The sequence below is a fragment of the Drosophila guanche genome, unplaced genomic scaffold (assembly GCF_900245975.1).
Source record: "Drosophila guanche unplaced genomic scaffold, DGUA_6, whole genome shotgun sequence".
NCBI classification, from domain to species: Eukaryota; Metazoa; Arthropoda; class Insecta; order Diptera; family Drosophilidae; genus Drosophila; species Drosophila guanche.
Window position 1 is genome coordinate 5504386 of NW_022995747.1, and position 21150 is coordinate 5525535.

The 21150-nt window shown below is 43.9% G+C and overlaps 3 protein-coding genes across 7 annotated transcripts; 1 reads left to right on the forward strand and 2 right to left on the reverse strand.

The window, feature by feature from the left end:
• The first annotated feature begins 3922 nt into the window (after positions 1-3922).
• LOC117582742 (cadherin-99C) lies at positions 3923-16746 on the forward strand. The gene is made up of 11 exons (XM_034270682.1): positions 3923-4955; positions 8417-8563; positions 9666-9844; positions 9979-10101; positions 11367-11546; positions 11601-11666; positions 11740-14655; positions 14726-15253; positions 15317-15435; positions 15492-16241; positions 16299-16746. Exons 2-11 carry the CDS (start codon positions 8422-8424, stop codon positions 16435-16437), a joined length of 5142 nt encoding a protein of 1713 aa, XP_034126573.1. The 5' UTR covers positions 3923-4955; positions 8417-8421; the 3' UTR covers positions 16438-16746.
• Position 16747: 1 nt separating this feature from the next.
• LOC117582743 (KAT8 regulatory NSL complex subunit 2) lies at positions 16748-19108 on the reverse strand. The gene is made up of 5 exons (XM_034270683.1): positions 18534-19108; positions 18277-18469; positions 18057-18220; positions 17590-17990; positions 16748-17076 (listed from the first exon to the last, which is right to left on the reverse strand). The coding sequence occupies exons 1-5, from the start codon at positions 19027-19029 to the stop codon at positions 16894-16896; spliced, it is 1437 nt and encodes a 478-aa protein (XP_034126574.1). The 5' UTR covers positions 19030-19108; the 3' UTR covers positions 16748-16893.
• Positions 19109-19774: 666 nt separating this feature from the next.
• On the reverse strand, positions 19775-21061 carry LOC117583421. Of its 5 annotated transcripts, XM_034271718.1 has the most exons (3): positions 21023-21038; positions 20221-20992; positions 19877-20155 (listed from the first exon to the last, which is right to left on the reverse strand). In XM_034271718.1, exons 2-3 carry the CDS (start codon positions 20917-20919, stop codon positions 19877-19879), a joined length of 978 nt encoding a protein of 325 aa, XP_034127609.1. In that variant the 5' UTR covers positions 20920-20992; positions 21023-21038. The 5 variants fall into 5 exon arrangements, with proteins under 5 accessions (XP_034127608.1, XP_034127606.1, XP_034127604.1 ...); XM_034271717.1 differs by having other exon boundaries at positions 19775-20134; positions 20527-21061; XM_034271715.1 differs by having other exon boundaries at positions 19775-20155; positions 20527-21060.
• Positions 21062-21150: the final 89 nt, after the last annotated feature.

A 21150-nucleotide genomic window follows, 5' to 3' on the forward strand; every position in this document is an offset into this window, starting at 1 on the left:
GCGATGAACTGCTTAAATACTGATCCACGTTTTGCTCTTAAAGTAACTTTTGGTCAACTATTCTTACTTCAAAAAGATGAATGCCACCGGAGGAAGTATTTGCTTTTTTTATAAGCATGCAACTATTATGGCTGGTATTTGAATTTGAATTGAATTTCCGCGCTAACTTAACATGGGACTTTACATTGGACATTCAACATTCAGCACTCGACTGCACGCTCTGTTAACTAACATGATAACTGTTAAATTTCGATACATTTATGTCTATCGGGGCATACGTAGTATGTATTTATATTTTCTACATGTAAACTCGACTGTTTCATGGTTTATTTTTGCGATGGATGGCGCCACTCCTTAAATTTAATATGGACCAATATGAGCAAAGCAATAGTGTGACGAACTTCGTTGTGGCATTTCCAACCATCAAGAAGCACTCCGAGCAGAAGCAGAAGCAGAAGCAGGATACTGATGCCCAAGGTTCGGGTTTCGGCTCAGAACTGTCGTTCCCAATCATTAGCCCCATATGTGCGAATGAATGAACTGATGAACTGCTTAAATACTGATCCACGTTTTGCTCTTAAAGTAACTTTTGGTCAATCTTAGTTATTAATTGAAAAAGATGAATGCCACCGGAGGAAGTGTTTGCTTTTATTATAAGCATGCAACTATTATGGCTGGTACTTACATTTGAAAGTGTGAAAATAAATATCAGATAATTCTCCCTATCATATCCCCGTGGCAGATACTCTAGCTGCAAAAGCCAAGCAAAAGCACAGCCTTTGGTGCCATTGGGCCAGCTGCTGCGGTACGCAGAACATACAGCGTGTAAGTTTTCTAAACACGCAAAGGCAATTAAAATTTTTAAGCGACATACGAACCCCCACGAATTGCACGCAGTTACCAAGGAGCCTGGACATCCCACAAAAAAACAAAGATTGACCATAGCAGCCGCCAAATGCCGGAAAACAGGAAAGGCCAGGCCTGCTCTTTGTTCGCCGAAGCCTATGTACTCTTGGCCATTCAGAAGAGATCAAATCACTTGCTAACCTGTTTGGTTATTGGTTTTCAATAAGATTTAGTCTGCCCAAAATCTTATCTTTATCTCTTGAATACTTAGTCATTGTCAGTGACAAAACGAATAGCAAAATCCATATACCCCCTTTTCTATTGTGTCCAAGTTGTACAACATATCGTATGCTTAATGCATAATAATGAAGGAGCAACAACTGCTGCGGCACGTAGCTTGCAGTCGCTCGTGGCTGTTGTTATTGCATTTTGCTTTGGTGGGGCTGCTGTCACTAGGACATGCCACAATTGTTGGCCTTTAATAGCGTCGCAGTTGCTTGGTTGGTCGGCTGGTTGCCGGTTCGTTTTGGCTGCAGCAAGATTTGGTGGTTTCGCCAAATTAGATTACACAAGCCAACTTTAAATGAAAAATTAACTAATTAGATTTGCAGGTTCATTGAACTATGCGCACCAGCAAGTTGGATTTAGCAGTGCAAGCTACTAACTATCTTCAGAGTTTATTTGCCTAAGCTTCGAAAATGTTTAACCAGAAATATTGACTAGTGTCTCGGTCTCTCCTAGAGGGTGGTGAACATGCGATGGCTGCCTACTCATAATCTGCATCAGAATCTGATGCAATTAAGAAATGTTAATGGCATTTGCTGCGGTCAATATGTAAGTATGTACACATGCATGTATGTACATACATATATGTATTTCTGTATGTATATCTATAAGTAAGAAGCCACATAACGTGTGCATCAGAGATATTCTGCGCTTGTAAATGGTAGATTGAATTTCCACCTTATAAAAGATCCCTTCCACTCCATACTCCTTTTTTTGACCGCAACTGAATGTACATACATTCGTGTACATTTGTACATATGTAATAACGTATGGATGCAACCATTGCCGGACAGAGTAGCTGATCTTGGCAAACTGATTGTTCGCCATGCCATGGCATGGCATCTTCTGGCTGGGCTATTTGGTGCGCCTTAGTTTCGATTCGAGCAGTTGTTGTTATTTGTACGAGTAGTTAGGGGGAATGCAGTGGTACTTGTGAAGCAATTAAAAGCAAACGTAAACAGCATCCCAATTTAACATGTGGGAGAGGAGACCAACCCAACCATTAAGAAATTTGCCTCTTGCAATTATCCGGCATGGCAAGATAACTGACGATGGCTTACGATGCAAAAAAGACAATAAGAAGTTGTTCACTTTTGGGTGCAAATAGCTTTGCTATTCGGATACAACATTGATCAACTTTGCATGTAAATCCCATAAAGTTCACTCGATTGCTTTATATTCACTGGTTGCGTTTTATGTGCTGATCTACAACATTATTTGTGAGTAGTCAGTAAGTAAAGCATTTATGCTTATACTGCATTCTAACTCTGTGGTCAAGCTTGAGCAGAATGCATGCTTACATACATACATACATACATACATATGTACACATAAAAGAGGAATGGAATGGATTTCAAAAGAGCTTCCCTTGAATTGTAATTTGAGCATGCGGAAAGTTGGCTAAATGCATATTGGTGTCAGTCAAGCAATTCTTGATGGCCCTCCGCCCGACTATCTGCCAGGCAACCGAAGCCGGATGGGACTACTAATAAGCTGCAAAAGAGGGTTGACGTTGTCAAAAGCTTATAAAACTCCAGTAAGAGGAATTCTAGCTTGAATTTGTGTTTTAAATGAACATAAATAATCAAAAATAGCCATGTTTAAAAGTTAAGTGTTAATAAATCTTTACTGCTGAGAATTGACTTCATTATTCTGTATCCGGTGCGGACCACAAACAGTTAAATTAGTTTATGTTTCTCTCACTTTCTCCCATTCCGTGTGTTAAGATAATAAATCAGAACAAATTGTTACTCTCTTGCCAACAAACTACTTGAGAAAGATCTCGTTACTGCGTGCAATTATTGGATAATTAAAAATGCATTCAATCTAAGACATTCTGTAAGCTCCAAAAGGCTGCCACATTGTCCTAATACAATGCAATTGAATATGCAAATGTCTGACTAGTGTCACGGAGTGGGTATCCACTTATATAAATGCACAAAAATGCTGTCTGCTGCCCCCTTGACTGAACTTCATTCATGCATTGCCCGGTCGGGCAAGTGTGCAACAAGAGAGACCAAGCAACCAGCGACAGTTTGTTGCACAAAAATCGCAGCAGCATCGCCAAAAATGTTTGTAAAAAGAAACATTTATCATAGCTGGAAACATGTAAACTAAAACTAAAAACTAAAAACAAAAACAAAGTAAAAACATTAAACTGGTTTTGGTGTCTACTGTTATGGAAATGAAACATGGTGGTCTTTTTATTTACTTTAAGTTAACAGGCCGCTCATAGACAACAAGCAAACATACATTCATGCAGACGTACATACATACATACGTACATGCACCTGCAGATCACAGTGTACCTGTACATTGGCTTTACCTTTCGGATACGAAAAGACATATGTACATGCATATGTACATACATTCAAACATTTGTATGTTTGTTTTCAGCTATGTGTATTCATTGTATCAGCTGTTAAACTAGTCCCAAAAACCAGTTTTACCGCAAAAGAGATTGCCTACGTAGTTTCAGCTCCACGAGTTGAGTTTGAGTTGAGTTTGAGTTGAATGTGAGGTGAGTTGAGTGCGGCTCAGACCAGCGCAAGACAGGTAGAAGCACGAGGTGGAGTTTCGTTCATACAAGTTGTATGTCAACTCGTTCGCCCATACCTGCTTTTTGCATACTCCCTGCAGAAGTTTCTCTCTCCACTTTGTGTGCGATTGTTATTTCGCACCATTCAAACAAACAAACACCCAAAGACACTCAACAATCCACTCAGTGAAGCCGCTCAATGAAGAAAACTCAACAACGTTCAGTTGGAAGCCCCAGCAGCGCTCGAATATCGCCCATACCTGTGGCATCTACTGCACCGTTCTCACGTGTCGTTCGCACTGTGATCACCTGCAGACGTACATACGTACCTACACATCTATGTGGATAGGGTACGAGTCTTTTAGGTGGCTCCCGCGATACCGGTTTCTGCGCTGGTATGAATATGCCCAAGAGCTAATTTTATAAAAAGTTATCTCCTAAGATGTTTATAAAGTTCAGACACTCAATGGACGGACTTTCGTGATATACTAAAGCCCATTTAAATATAAATGATGCTGGCGATGTGCTGTGTGCATTCCATTCCTCATCATTAGTGTTCATAATCGTAAGAAAAACGCATAAAAGGATCCCCAAATCGGTGTTAATGGTGCTCGTGAATATAAATAAAGAGTCTTTAAGGTTAATGTGCCTATAAGTTATGCCAAGTGCAGTGCTCATATTTTCGATGGAAATACCATGAGAAATGGCCCTAAGCCTAAACAGTTTTCCGATAAATGTCCGACAAATGAGGTCACGTATGTAAAGATTTTTTAAAGCAACCGTCAGCCTCCCCGTCGTCAACTTGTCACACTACTTTTACCACATGCTACCACACGGCCGATCGATCTCCCACACATATTTGTGAGCGCAGCCGCAGCCGCAGCCGCAGCAGCAGCAGAACCCGAAGCAGTCGCAGCTTTGTTTGCTTTTCGCGGGATATCAAACTAGTATGAGTGTGTAATCCATATTACTATATGCACACACACACAACCAGATCATCATCAAAATGCCAAAATCCATGGCTCCATAATTTCGGAATGCTAACAAATATTTCCTTAAACGTGCCGTGCCTGTGTTTCAACGTGTTTTTGTGTGTTCTTTATAGTCGGACTGTACGTGATTTTGATACTTCCGAAATGTAATAGAAACAATCCAACAAAATTGTGCCCCTCAATCGTGTGCTCAACATTTCTTGTTCAAACAAATGGTTCTTGGATACACTCAACTCAACGGCCTTCTAGCAACATTTTGAAAAAAAACGCCAACAACGTCTTGAAAGCAAATGGTAAGTACAAGAAGCTGACTTTAATTTGGAAATTAATAAGCGTTGAGAGTATTACGTTATGAGTAGAATATGGCATAGTGTCTTTGACAGTTTTATTTATATTTCTACACTTTTTTGCTATCATAACCTATCGCTCCTCTTTGAGAGTAGAAGACATCGACCTTATGGCAATCTTCTTAGGTTGTCTTAACTCAGCAAGAACAAAAAACAAATAATAAAGAAATCTTATAAGAACCCTCACTGTATAGTGCACACTCAAGTATAAATAAAAACCTTTTTAATACCCAACCTTACCACCTGCAGAAAGCCTTCCCTGAATTACTTGTAGTTTTTTGTTCAACGAAACTAAAAATATGTTTGTCACCATTAGTCGTACCTTTACCCTAACAAAGAGTCTAATCATTTCCGTTCCCATAAGGTATGCGATCGTAGTGCATATGTAAGTGATCCGCTATTGGCGGCTCCGAATTATTATTGATCAGCATCAGCAGCTGAGGTGATCCTTCTGATTGCCACTATAAATGTGCGCAAAAGTTACACGAAAGCAAGCCAACCCATTACACATGTACCTTTTAATCATAGGGCCAAGCACTGCTACAAAATCCATCCTGACTTACATTATCTTCCATGCACAAAGTAATAATGTTACACCGGAAGCACATGTTAAATTAGCCAGGGGAAAATGCCAGCCTTAATTGTTACTTCCACGAGTTAATTTAGCTAGGGTTAGCGTGTGTAGCAAGGATGCTTGTGGTTTTATTTTGCTTCCCAACCCAACGGCTACCAACTGGATAATTTGACCTTTAGTCAGTCACGTTTCGAAACGCTGCCTCCAACTGAAGATGACAGACTCGCAAGTACCAAAGTCTGCGCCTAGCAAATGATATTTTTTCGCTTTCTATTTTGAGGCTTGTCAGATTATGAGGCACAGATTGATTTTTGACTGCTTACTGCTAACCATTTACGACTACTTTTCGAGTAGGCAAGACATTTCCACTTACACTTAAAATATCATTAAAGTGGTGGGGGATCCGAAACCCGAAACCCATCCGAAACCACATAATCGCACAAGACGATGTATTGAACATGTGAAGATATGTATGCTTGATTGTATGTATGTATGTAGAGATATATATGCATTATGGCAGTGCATAGCCATAGGCTCTCCAGAATTATATTGATAAAGTGAAATAATTTTTTATAGATACTTGCACAGGCATAAAGGTGCACATACAGACATATGTATGTACAAATATGTATGCACAATGTGGCAACCATCGTTCGCATTCCAATAGATTTCAGATTTAAGTTCGGTTCGGTACGTATTGTGTACCACATTCAAAACTAGAAAATGTTCGCAGAAACAGCATCAATAAGCAACAGGTTTCTTGTATCTCTGAGCACTGGGCACCCAGCAGCCAGCAGGCAGCAAGCACCAGGCAGCACTCAGCGTTTAAAGCAATTCTTCGGCTTTCGTTTTATTTTGCAAACCAGTTTGGCACATTCGGCTTTTTCTATAGGTTTCCGGTTGGGCATATTCAACAGCTTTGTAGCTTCATTTACTCGCATGTTGTTTTTGGCTCTTGTGCGACAGGTATGCACAGTGAAAGCTATATTATATAGACAAATAGTCTTTAAACTAAAGGATTTGTGCACTGGGAGATGCTGTGCCAAGCCATCATAACAGCCCCATCCTCGTTTATAGAAAAAATAAACTTATATATGGATAGCGCAACAGGGCGATAATTAGGGGGGTTGCAGCACATTGTTTAAAGTTCAAACTTTCACTCTTACTTTGGGAGATGATTTCACATCAAGAACTGTTTGAGATGAGTAATTGTTTGATGATTTTCATTGTATTTTATATTATGCGAATTTGTATTGAAGAGGCTTTCTCCTCTAACTAAATGAAAATGGTTAATGGACAACAATCTATTAGAAAAACTGAGAGACTTAAATACAGATGGTAGGAAAGCTTCGTATGACATTTACTAAACATCTTTTTTGCTCAAAAACTAGCCAGTTGTATCTGTTTGCAAAAGCTTTTTCGGTAGCTTTGCATATCTATTGTTGTGGTATTAAAAACTATATGATCTAATGCCACGAACTTGGCGAGCCAAGCCAAAGCCAAAAGCAGATACATAGCTTTCCCACAGCTACATAGACTCAACGGACATTTATGTATTTGTTTCGTAGGAAGTGTTTATGTACTTCTTTGTGTTCTACCATTCTACTACCATTCTTTCCACTATAAAACAATTAAATTCGCGTTCTAATAGGAGTAATGCCGAAGAGATACGCAAGCTGTGCTCCTGTGGCCAACAAGTCTGCGGTGAATGGGTGAATGAGTCAGGCAGGCAGGCAGGCAGGCAGGCAAGGTACAGGTACAGGTACTGGTACTGGTACTGGCGGATTTACAGCAAGAGAAAGCCAGCGGGAAGCAGCATAGGGATAGCATAGCACAAGATACATACTTACATACATAAATACATACAGATCATAGCTCAAGAAGTGGCTTGGAAATACGTTTATAACTGTATCTAAGCCACAACTCGAACTCGAACAGGCAGTGGAGTCTGGAGCCGCCGTTTAGGCGCTTGATGAGATGGCCAACTGCGCGAGAGAGAATGTACACCTGTGCAGAAAGCACCACCAAAGCATCCACTAGGAGCTACCGCCAGTAAGTGCAGTTGTTTGCTTAGTGGCCCGCGCGGTTCCTCATTTTATAAGAGTTTAGTTCTCTTTTTTTTTTTTTTTGTGTTTCTCATGCAACTGGCCAGAGTCAAGGAATGCGGTTTCATTTTTAGCACTTTTGTGAACTTCCACTCTGATGACTGCCTGCCACTGGCACTGGCACTGGCACTCTGTGCTGCAAGTAGTTTTTGTGGCTGCCAGCGAACGGGAGAAACATGATAGGGGCGCACACGATTTTGAGGTTTTAGTTACGTTTTATTTTAGTTGGTGAAATAATTAGAGTATGCAGCTGATGGCCAAGACACCTACTGATGGAATTACTAAGAGTTTAGAGCTGTGTCCTGCAATCTTCTTTGATCGTTCACGAAAAACACAGCTAGCAGCAGCAGCAGCAGCAGCAGCAGGAGCAGACTACCGCTACGCTTTGCTCCATGCGTTCGCATCTATGATTTCCTCATGCCCATATAAACATGCAGATGGGTTGGGTAGGATTGGAGAGTGGAGAGTGGAGAGCAGAGCGAATGGGAGAGTAGAAGAATTGCCCAGTAGAGGAGAGAAGCAACGCGCAGAGACAACGCCAGGTTCCAGTTTGGTTTAAATGTTTATTGCATATTGATTTCACACCATTTAAGGAATGGGAAGCCATCTTGGCATACACACAATCTCATTTAAATATAAGTATATAAAGAGGGCACTTTTTAGCTTCATATAATATACATACAATAAGTAAATGTAAACCATTAAATAATACTTAATTTCATTTACAGATAAAATGTCTACAGCAATGCAGGAACTTGGCTTTTTGGGTCTTTTAATACTGCTGTCCTCAGCTGTTTTGGGCAAATCCCAAATGTGCGAAGTGGAAACGGGCCAAACGAATATAATTCTGGACATAGAAGAAAGTCGGGAAGCATGTAAGAATTACTTTTTAATTAAGAATAGATTAAAGTAACTAACTACAGTGGAACTACAGGCATTACTTGAGCAAAAGCTTCAAATTGATTTATCTCAAAATTCCAGCAATTATTTCTATGAAAGTTTGTGCACCTATTAGAGGTGCAGCAGAGTGTTCCTTTTTGTGCCTTGCAAACATTTTACTATAATAATGGAGTGGCTTTCTGGGAGAAGGGCCTGAACGTCGTTGTGGCATTACTAGCATAAAAATTGCATGTTTTATGCCACATCTTGTGTTGGACGCCTCAAAAACCTGAAGTCACTTTATATGACGCTTAAACACAAAACAACACAGCAGTAAAGAGGCGGACACATGCAATGCAACCCTGCTCTGCTCTGAGACAAAGCCTCAACTTTTAAGATCATAGTCTACAGGCACAAAAGGTGCAACGCCATAATTATAACTTGCATACGTGTCCATGAACATGTTACTATGTAGATACCTGTACCTGTATGCTTTACAAGCAGAGCGGAGCGCAGACTCTGCAGAACCAACTGCTTGATCAGATTATCAGAATAAAACATAACACTCGAACATGTACCTATGTGGATGCATAATGTTCGTGCTCCTTAGGAATGCTCCTAAAATCAACACTGGCGATACGAGCGGAGCTACTGTGAATTTTTCCAATATTCATATGTGGCCTTAGCTCACAAATCCGATCACTGCTCTACATATAAACATGTACATACTCGTACATATTCGAACTTCGTACTTTGTATTCGTATTGTGCAAGATCTAAATCTGGCTTTCTAGACGCAGCTGCCGCTTAACACGAATTCGTACAGCACGTTCATATGTCTCATACATACCGATGTACCGATTTGTATGTACAGGCAATATAAACGCATATTTTTTGCCAACCGTTGCGATGCTCTACGCTGACTGCTCCTCCAACCCTCAATTCAAAGAGAAAGAATACATTTCTCTTCGCTCTTGGTGGTGCTACATCAACTAGTTCTTTTTTCCTTTCCACTGCTCTGGTGTCTAGCATAAAAACATCAATTTAGACCAACTTTAATGAATATTTATGTGTCTATGTTTCTGTGTATCTGCTATAGTTATTGGTCAGCAAACGACTCCCGCGGAACTGCCCATCTTTGGTGATCCGGAGACGGAAATATATCTGGATCTAGTTTTTCCAAAGGGACAGCCAACATTTCAATTGATCGGCAAGAGGCTGCAGCTGCTGGAGCCCCTGGATCGGGATGAGGAGAATCTCAGTCACATTGTGTTCCAGGTGAGTCGCGTCGAGCTCCCCAGGCGGCGTTTGTCTTCAAGTCCAGATGAATTAAGAGCCGTAATGGATTGTTTAACGAACCTCCGATGATGATGCACCCGAACTCACAGTGTTACGCCATTTCTCTTTTGTAGGTGTCCTGCACCATTCGATCGTCGCATAAGAAGCGCAACATTCCCATTATTGTGCGCGTGTCGGATATCAATGACAATGCGCCCCGTTTCATGAACACGCCCTATGAGGTCACCGTACCCGAGGTAAGTAGATTTCAACCATTCAAGACACGAACAGCTTTTTGGAGCGCCAAAGTTTTGCCTGTTCTGTGTGCCTCTGAGTCTGCCTCCTGCCTCCTGCCTGCTACATTTTCCCCTCCCCAACGTTCGCGAGCTACCAGTCCAGTTCGCGTTCGCGTACCAGCCACAGTTGTTGCCACAAATGCTCCACTGCTGGCAGAGGTAGAGACAGCGAGTCCAAGTCCGAGTCCGAGTCAGGTGAATGTGCATAGCCTTCTCGATGGCAAAGCCAGCAAACCAGCAACAACATACAAGACACTAATGAAGTGGCAGACAAGCATGTGTTGTCCACGTCGCATGTTGATGCAGCATGTTCATGTTGCTCCGTGCCCCAACAACGTCCAAAAGCAACAGCAACAGCAACAATTGCATGTAGAGACACAACATCACATCTAAGGCTCCATCCACCATCCACCATCCACCTTCCACCAGACGCTACAATAGTATTTCCGTCTGTTAATCACGTATTTAGACTAATAACGTTCAATTACAGAACAGTTGACATATTAGAAAGCACCAGCCACGAAACAAAAGAGAAGCGTTCCACTAGTTCTCCACTTTTAAGACCCCATACATCACTCTGAATAATTATAAGCTTCTTCAAGGACTACCACTATGCTCGTACCATTCTGATCTTCATACAATTGGCACAGAAATAAGCAATGAGCTTGCAATAAACTTACTCAAATATGTACAGAACGAGATTCACAATGTGAACCATACCTAGGGGAATTTTATTCATAAATAATTCATTTGGCAACGTGATGCGGCGAGCCAATTGTGTGTATTCGCTTATGGCTTTAACTTCTTATCCATCAAAAATCGTTTATTTTTGCCGGCTTATTGGTTGCTTGTTGGTGTTTCAATAAAGCTAACTTTAGCTGAAGAAAAACCCTTCAACTTCAGCGAATAATTAGCCAGTTTGTTTTCCCATAAATACATACGAGAATGTGTGTTAAACAAAGTTCCAGTTCCCATTATGGCAGTCTGTCAGTCCACATGGAATATACTCCGAAGAGGATGCTTTTGGCATGCACTTGCCGTTTAAAGCGGCACTCCCGAGGGAGTCTGTCTGCCGAGTGGAAAACATCTTTGGAATGCACTAATTAAATGAACAAAGTTAAACGAATGCCAAATTCAACTCTGTAACTAATTACGAGTGTATTAAGTGACTCCAGCTCGTACTAATCTCCGTTTAACTGCAACTTTAAACTCTATTTTTTAAACAGAGCACACCGGTGGGAACTACAATCTTTCGCAACATTCAAGCACTCGACAAAGATGCAGGTGTAAACGGACTGGTAGAGTATTTTATTGCAAATAAACCCATCAATTCAACCGAAGATGAGAAGCTCACGAGTGCTGACGGGTATGGCACCTTTGCCATATCATTTCCACACCAGGGACAGGTAAGTTTATTTCTTAACAGTTTTGCTGACATTAATACGAGTATTTGTGTGCAGGTTACTGTTTCAAAGATTTTGGACTATGAGAAGATTCAGCGCTATTATGTGACCATCGTAGCTTCGGTAAGTTAACAAAAAATACTAAACATTTAATGCGAGTCTCAACATCTGGCCACTCTTTTCGCTACACTTTCAGGATCGTGCACGCAACACCGAACATCGACTTTCTTCGACCACCACTTTAACGGTGAATATAGCCGACTCGGACGATTTGGATCCATCATTTATATATCGTGGCTGTGTGCTGCTCGAGGGCGCCTGCATAAACCCCGAGTACACGGCGTCTGTGCCGGCAGGCTCCTTGCTGGGTGTGCTCAATGTGCTGCCAGAGCGAATACAGGCGGTGGATCTGGATACGATCAACTCGCGCATACGCTACAGCTTTGCCAGCGGAATGCCTGGCAACTATGAGGATTACTTTGAGATCGATGAGCAAACGGGAGTGCTGAAGCAAACAAAAGCCATTGACACGTCCACCGCCAAGAGATATGACATAATCGTGCGCGCAGAGGAGATTTCACCTGCACCGCGACGTTTCACCACGGCCAAACTGACGATTTCGGTTAAGCCGGTGGATGCCAATCCCCCGGCCATATCCTCCTCTGCCACCGAGGGCTATGTGGATGAAAACTCCGCTATAGGAACGAGAGTATTGGATGCAAATGGCAATCCCATATCCTTCACAACAACCGACGCAGACTTGGGCGAGGGTGATCCAAAGCCCGATTATATTTACGAGCTGACGACGCCTTCGTTTAATGTGACCAGTGCAGGGATTCTGGTGGTGAACGAAGACAACCTCGATCGGGATCCGCCTGCCCCGGGCCGCTTCAAGTTTCAGGTTGTCGCCCGGGAGCCGCGCACAAACGCTGCCAGCGCCCCACTCAGCCTCACAGTGCATCTGCGGGATGTCAACGACAATGCGCCCAAGCTGGCAATGGTCTCACCCATTTCGATCACAGCCAATACCGGGGATCAGAGCGAGAGTCGCCTGGTCACACAGGTGACGGCCACCGACAACGATGAGGGCCCGAATGCCGTGGTCGCCTACTCCATCTATCACGTGTCCAACAATGGCATTCAAAAGTTCACCATCGACGAGCAAACGGGTGAGATCAGTACCCACGGAAGACTGTTGGCTGGGGAGCAATATTCCATCACGGTGCAGGCCACAGATGTGGGAGGACTCTCCTCGCAGGCCATTGTGGAGGTGAGTGTGACGCCGGGACCAAACACGAAGCCGCCACGCTTCCAAAAGCCCATCTACGAGGTGCAGGTTAGCGAGGGTGCGGAAATCAACTCCACAGTCACCGTGGTGCATGCAGACGATCCGGAGAACGATGCCGTTGTCTACTCCATCATATCCGGCAACGACCTGCGTCAGTTTGCCGTGGGCCAGGAGACGGGTGTCATCATTGTCATCCGCAAATTGGATCGAGAGAGCTTGACGCGCTACCAACTGATAATGCGAGCCGAGGACAGTGGCGGACTCTCCAGCAGCGCCACAGTCAACATCAAGGTGACTGACATCAACGACAAGAATCCCGAGTTTGATGTGTCCACGCTGCCGTACGTCTTCCAAGTGGATGAGGGCGCTGCGGATGCTTTCGTTGGCGTAGTGCATGCCACAGACGCGGATGAGGGCATCAATGCAGAGATCACCTACTCCATACCCACGGATGTGCCTTTTACCATCAATGGAACCTCCGGAGAGCTGCGAACTGCCTCCCAGCTGGACTATGAACGCTTGAATGAGTACAAGTTCGTGGTGACTGCCAAGGATGGGGCGCCCGACGCCCGCCTGGGCACTGCCAGTGTGACGGTGATGGTGCACGACATTCCCGATGAGGTGCCAAAGTTCAGCGATGCTCGCATCGATGTGCACATACCGGAGAACGAGGTGAACTTCCTGGTGGCCACGGTGCAGGCCTTCGATCCGGATACAATGCCAGAAATAACCTACGTGCTACGCAAGGGCGATGCGGAGCTGTTCAAGGTGTCTGCCACCTCGGGAGAGGTGCACACAATCAAGGGACTGGACTATGAGAACCAGCGGCAGCACCAGCTGACAATTGGAACCATTGAGAACGACGGGGATGGGCCGGGCGACACACTTCAGCTGGTTGTGGATGTCGAGGATCGGAATGATTTGCCGCCGCGATTCATAACCGTGCCCGATCCGGTGACGGTGAACGATGACCAGGCCATTGGCACCATCATAGCCACTCTGCCGGCCATCGATGGGGATGGCACCTCCCCCGGAAATGTGGTCCGCTACGAGATAGTCGGACGCGGCAAGGCACCCAAATACTTTCAGGTCGATCCGGACACGGGAGCAGTGCGCATCCGCGATGAGCTGCGCAAAGAAGTGGACACAGAGTACCATGTGGACATTCGCGCCTATGACATGGGCGAACCTCAGCTGAGCTCGGTGGCGCCTCTGCGCGTGGATGTGCGACATCTTGCGCTGTCGCAGAACAACGAAAGGGACATGGAGACCAAGCTGCAGAGCGGCTTAATGCTGAGCACGGAGAATATAGGCCTGGGCTTCAGTGACGACAGCTACACGACCAGCGTGCCCGAGTCCACTGAAGTGAACAGCACTCTGAAGATTGTCCAGATCATCAATTCGAAGCAATCGGCCAGCGGGCCGGCAGACTTTAGGTGCGAGTTTGTGCATGGCAACGATGAGGCAAGGTTCAACCTTAGCCTGGCCGACCATGGCTGCAGCATAGTCCTGGTTCAGTCGTTGGATTTCGAGAACAAATCCTCGTACACGCTCCAGCTGCGTCTTGTATCCCATCGGTACTTTGTCAACCCGCTGAAGGATAAGACCACTGTGAACATAATCGTGCAGGACGAGAACGACAATGCGCCAGAGTTTGTGTTCAATCGACTGCGAGGCCAGCGGGACACCTTCTACACTGTGGTTACCTCCGACATGGATGTGGACACGACCATTCTGCAGGTGCGTGCCACAGATCGTGACTCTGGAAAGTTTGGAATGGTTCGGTATAAGCTCTACGACGATGAGGACAGCGGAGACAATTTGGTGAGAACTTAAAGGCAGATTTAGATCTTCAGATCAAGGGGATCTAATAATAATTTATATTTCCCTGCAGCCAACAAGCTTCTTCATGATGACTGAAGACGGCGTTCTGCGCACTGCGAGACATTTCAAAAACGAAGAAGCCTTTCCCATGACCTTCTCGGTTGAGGCACGGGACAGCGATGGCCAACAAGAGCAGGGCTCACATCGCACCAGAGCCAGAATCGTAGTGAATAAGCTGACAGACATCAATCGTATGGCACTGTCGTTTCCCAGCGCTGCGCCCAGTGAACTGCGCAACTACCACACAGAGGTGGAGGAGCTGCTGGAGGAGAAAACCGGACTCGTCAGCGGCATTGAGCGTTTCAGCAACCAAAAGTATTTGGCCAACAATGGCACAGTGATCGAGAACCAAGCGGCAACGGATGTGTGGTTCTATCTCATCGATCCGAAGTCGGAGAAGCTGCTAAAGCGCAATGATAGTATTGTGGAGACCACGTTGCTGGAACCCGCTGCCCGCTTGGAGCTGAACTTTGCTCTGGCACGAGCCAAGGCTGATGGCATTTCAGTGCCAATAGAAATTAAAGAACATGTTCATAAGGTAAAAGCTATAATCGAAAGAGACACAATTTATAGATTTACATTTCTGACTTTGTTTTATTAGATCAAGGCCGCCATAGACATCGATGACGAAGTGTTTCCCTTTACGCTAATTGCCATATCGCTCATTATTCTGATATTGGGCACCATTGGAATTATCTACATTTGCATTTCGTGGTCAAAGTACGTAGCTTAGATGCCATAGAGGACTGTTAATAACTAAACCATCCCCCCTTTAGATATAAAAACTTCAAGCAACGCATGCGGCAGTATTCCTCAACGAGTCCAACGCGCTATGACCCCGTCATTGTCAACCAGCAGGCTTCGAATGTCAGTGAGACTGTGGCCAGCATGAAGGAGTATGAAACGCAGATGCTGGCCATGGCAGTGCCGCCCGATGGTGATGATGATCTGCAGCTGGACTTTAGCGCCAAGAACCATGCCTTCTCGCTGGACAATGTCAGCTACATAACGCACAAGGAGAACGGTAATGGCAACGGCAACACCCTTGTGCCAGGTGGTCAGTCGAGTCCATCACATTCAGATGCAACGACGGCTACCATTGCCACACTTCGACGCCACAACAATCTCAATAACATCAACAACATGAACAACAATCTGGCCATAAACAACAGGCAAAACACATTCAATCGCACACTGGAGATCAACACACGCAACAATGCCAATCCACTTGGCTCGCCGCACAACGCGAACGGTGCTCTCTCCGGCACCCTGACTCTGGGGCGCATCAAGCATCAGAATAGCAATCACTACCAGAACGGGGCATCCAATGGGGACACGATGGGACGGAATAATTTGGCCATTGCCAAAAATAATGCCTACAGTACGATGGGTAGACGTGGGAATACATTTGTGGAAAGTTCTTCAAATGGTGACTTGATGAACAGCAGCACGCTGGGGCGTCACGGCCAACTCAATAATCGCATGTACAGCGGAGAGTTGCCCATCACCAATCCGCTCTTCCAACGGTAAATACACACAAACATCGGTAGTGAATCGTAACCCAATAAACTTTTACTCTGCAGATCAACTGGTGATGGCCACAATCAGATAAGCTGCACCAATGAGAATGTTTCGTTTGGAAAGCGAGACTATGGCCAAATTGGCTTCTCGTACCTGAATGATTTGGATCGGTCAGAGGTGGAGACCACAACAGAACTGTGAGCAAACACAGAGACAGACTAGAGCCGTACTTAGCTGGATATATGTATATGTATTTCTTGTACTTTTAATTGTTTATTGTACTATAAGTTAGCGCATTTGCCATCGAATTCCGATTCCGATTATAATCTGTAAATATTTCACTAGGGATATTATTGAATGGAGAAACTGATAACTGATATTTTATAACTGTGCTCTAAGATCAAAATAATTACAGTCATTAATTTTTAAGTAAGCCAATTGAACAACAATGAAGAACTATCAGTAAAATATCTCAATTGTTAAATTTATATAAAATAAAACACACGTCATGTAATTATCAATCAGTTTTGTGAACAATCAATCAACATAATTATAAACTGTACGAATTTGGTGGGTGTACGACACACATGTAATATGCAACAACATTTTCCTTGGCCTACTACAGTAATTGAATTGAATTTAAATTTCCACACAGGTTTACGCAGCGCTCGATTGTTTTTTGAGATTTTGAATTTCTGTCGTTTTTCTGTCGTCTCTGTGTACTGTGGTGACATTGCGAATGCTTCTGGAAAGCCTGTTGTCTGCAGATATATCTGCATGTTCAGTTATGAAAGTACTTGTTGTAGGGACATCGTCGTCTTCGGTCTCAGATTCGCATTTCTGTGAGAAGAGATATAGTAGGGTAGGTACGTCAATAAAAAGCAAATCTATAAAAATGAGATTTACGTTAGATGATTGTGATTAAAACTAATATGCCGTGCACTTCTGGGGGTTCATCTAAGGGATATATACACTCTCCACACTCTCCGATGTTCCACAACACTAAGCCTCATGGTTAACTTATAATACAAACCATCGTCTATCTTACCATATAAAACCAGAAGATGATAGATAGTTCGGTTCGGTTCGGTTCGGTCATTTATTCATGGTCGATCACAAAAGCTGTTCAATAATCGTATCATGTATGTAGACATATCTTTACCTACATACTCGTAGTTCTACTACAATTAATTATGTATGGATAGGTCTAAGAACTAGTTTCAAATGTTGTTTGGGAGTGGCAAAATATGATGTACAGTTTGAATTATCATTACAATAGCAGAAGCGACATTCAAGGCTAAGTGTAATTGATGAAAATGTTGTGGCTTAGGCTTAGATTTTAATTTAACCCACCTTTTGTATATACTGACGCCTGGGCGGCACCACGCTCAGATGCAGCACACAGTTCGAGTCCTCGAGCATGCTGGTTACCGGCTCCTGGCACACAACACCGCTTCGTTCGACGCCGCATGCTCGGAAGAGCACCTGACGTTTATCCTCTAATATGTGCTTGCGGCAGTGCTTGCAGCATGGCAGCGTTCGCTCACCACACTTGACGCCGCCCTCTGTAAAAATGCACTTGGGATTGTTGGCCGACTTCGTTGTAAAGAGCGTGTCCCGTGCTCGCTTCTCTTTGAATTTTTTGTAGAGAACCGCTTCAACTCCTTGCCGACGATGGTAGCTGTTGAGCGCCTTTAGTTGTTCGTAGAGCTTGCGCTCGTGCGGCGTCTCCTTAAGCTGATCGTGGATGCTGCCTGCAAAAATAGAAATAAAACTTAGAAACCTGGAAACGAGAACACTGAAATAACATTGGACCGTACAGTAGATTTCCCGTTCTCGGCGGATGTCGTGCAAGTACTGTCGTCGCCTTTGTTTCAGAACATGCTGCAAGTGGCTCAGCTCCTCGCGGTAAAGGCCCTGAAGCTTTTCCACTTTCGACTCTGCAATCCGAACAGCCTCAGATCGAGTGTAAACGCCGGCATGCCTAAAAGTAATAATTAAAGCACTTCGCCACCACTGGACTCTAGTTAATAATCTTACTTTAGTGGATCATCGTCTTCAGAGTCGTTGCTTTCGTGGTCCGATTCATACAAGTCGATATCCTTGCCGGTGTTCTTAACACATGGCGGATCTCCATCATTGCTGGAACTGTCCGAGGCATAATCCAGAATTCGTCGACGCTGTCGCACCTTTTCTACAACTTGCTCTATTTCGTTTCGATAATCCTGATGAACTATAATGGAAATGTACATGAAATCCACTCCAGCCATGCTGTACTGTATTGATTGTTGGCTTACCCAGCGGTGCCGCATGCGGCGATACAACATCAATCAAATCGTCATCGAGCTCTATCTGCGGAGACTCGATCATGATATCCTCCACGCTCAAGTGATGGGATAGGCTGTTCAGCAATGTCTCATTGGACTCGACGCCACTCCGGAGACGACCCACGGCTATGTGTGTCTTCTGCAGCTGCGTCTGTCGGTTGTGCTCAAAGCATAGCGTGGTCAGTATCTGCTCCTTCTTGTTGTCATATTTGGGCACCGCGTTTATGCACTTTCTTCCGTTTGTATACACATGTGTGCACTGACGGTAGTTGGCACGGGGATCGCGTAGAATGTGGCGAATGCAAAACTCATGTCCGTCAATTCGCGTCTGGCTGCATTCGTAAGTGGGATTGGCGCACGACTTTATTTTGTTCGCATCGCACATCTGCAGCTCCTTTTCTGGTGTACAAGGTGCGCCCATGAACCGTGAGCACTGCCGCAGTTTATTGGGAGAAAAAGTAGCCATTATTTACCCTTGGCGCTGATTTTATTGAATTTTTAAGAAAAATGCTGTGAGAATAAACACTTTGCTTGGAAAAAACATCGACATGAATAACATCATCGATGGAAGTTCACTATCGATGGAAGTTTATTATCGATAGATGTAACACTGTTCATTATGAGGCTGAAAAAGATTGTAAAAAGGTGAGGTGGGTTGCCGAGCTGTTAAATCGTCTCACCTCTTCCTTTTTTCTCACATGTTCTTCAAGAAACATAAATGTAACGATAGTTGGCCCATCTGGTAGCTTTCGCAAACATTAATGTAAAAATGTAATTATAAATTTAATTATCGATAAAAATGTAATGTAAGTAATGTTAGCTCACACAACCCACCATTGAAAAATATACATATATAACAGAGTTATAAATGGGTTAATTTACCATTTCCTCAGTTTTGATATTCCATTTCATATTACCAGCTAGTTTCAACTATTAGAGATGCTACTTTAATTTTTTTCGAATGATGAAGCAATTTTCTATAATGTGATAATATAATATGAATATATATACTCTATAAGGTCGGAAACGGTTCCTTCTGTGCGTTACATACAACCGTTATTCACACAAATACAATATACCCTATTTACTCTTCGAGTACCGGGTATAACAATAAACAAACACTGCCGCAAAACAATAACAAACCAACATCGCTGCCTCGGCCTTGGCCTGTATCGCGATGACTTTGTCGGACAATAAAGGCGCCAAAACTGTTAGGTATAATTTGTTATATATTTAATTTATCATATCGCCGACAATTGCATCTACTATATAAGTTAAGAACACGTTTCCGCCCATGTGCCGTCTGACTATTGTTAGTTATCCACAACGTTCATGTCGAGAAGCAGCTTCTTGGTCTGCAGGTCAATGAGTCTCCGCTTCGATCTAGCCAATTCGGCCATCTCATTAAAGTATATCGTCTCAGCCTTCAGCTTTTCGTCCATTTGCGTGGTAGTCTCCGAAAGCGATGCCGAGTCCGCCTGCACCATGTCATGCATGTCACTCGATTCCGGATAATCATGCTTGTCCCCAGCATCCACGGTGTTGTCGACGACGTACTCGTAGAAGGGTTCCTGGAGCGAGTTCGAAGTTACCTTAAAGTAAACATGTATTACATTTACTGCTGCCGTATGCAGTGGAACAAAAACATTACACTCACCTCGTCCTCCAAATGATCCGCCACCTTCTCTATGATGCTGTCTACATCATCGAAGTTGACTTTTTCCAGAGGATCCGACATCTGCCTGCGATCAATGTTGCACACGATCTCCTTCTTGGGCATCATCAAGTGATGATGCGAGTGGTCTAAGGTCTTTGACAGATTGTGATGGCGGCGCACGATGTGACGCATCAAGTTGGACGACGAGTGTTTGGAGGATAATGTCTTTGCACAGTGCTTGCACTTGGCAGTAAACTCCGATATTCGGATAAAGTGCGCCCACAGCTTGTTGTTCTTGCCAATTACTTTGTTCCGCATCTCCGCTTCATGTCTCTGCCGATCCAACTGCTGCTGACCGCTAATAATCGTACGAACTGCACTCTTGGTTTCGCCCTCGCGATCAACTTCGCCGTCGCCCTCACCATCGCCATCGCCATCCCCGTCGAGATCGTCCATGTTCATGTGAATGTCCTCATTGGCGGAGGCCGCCTCCAGCTCATCCTTCAATTCGGCCAGCATTTTGCCCTCTTCGCCCGCGAAAATCTGTCGGGCCAGTAGCTTGTGGTTCCTGAGTAAGTGGCGCGTCAGATTCGATGAGGTGTGCTTGGAGGAGAGTGTTTTGTCACAATGTTTGCACTGTACTATGTATTCGGTTAGGCGATGGAACTGGGCGAGGGCCTTGAAGTTTTTTCCAACCATAATGGCATTCAAAACTCGTACATTCACAGACACGATAGATTCGGTAGTTTTTGAATTAAACTTAGGTTCAAAAGAACAGTTTTTGAATTAAATTTAGGTTCCAAAGAACAAATAATTGTTTTGCCAACAGTGTCACCGAAATTATCGATAGAATATACCGTCAGGGCCTCGAAAATATACGATAACATGCTCGATTTTGATGTTCTATTTAATATTAATATCTAGTTAGGA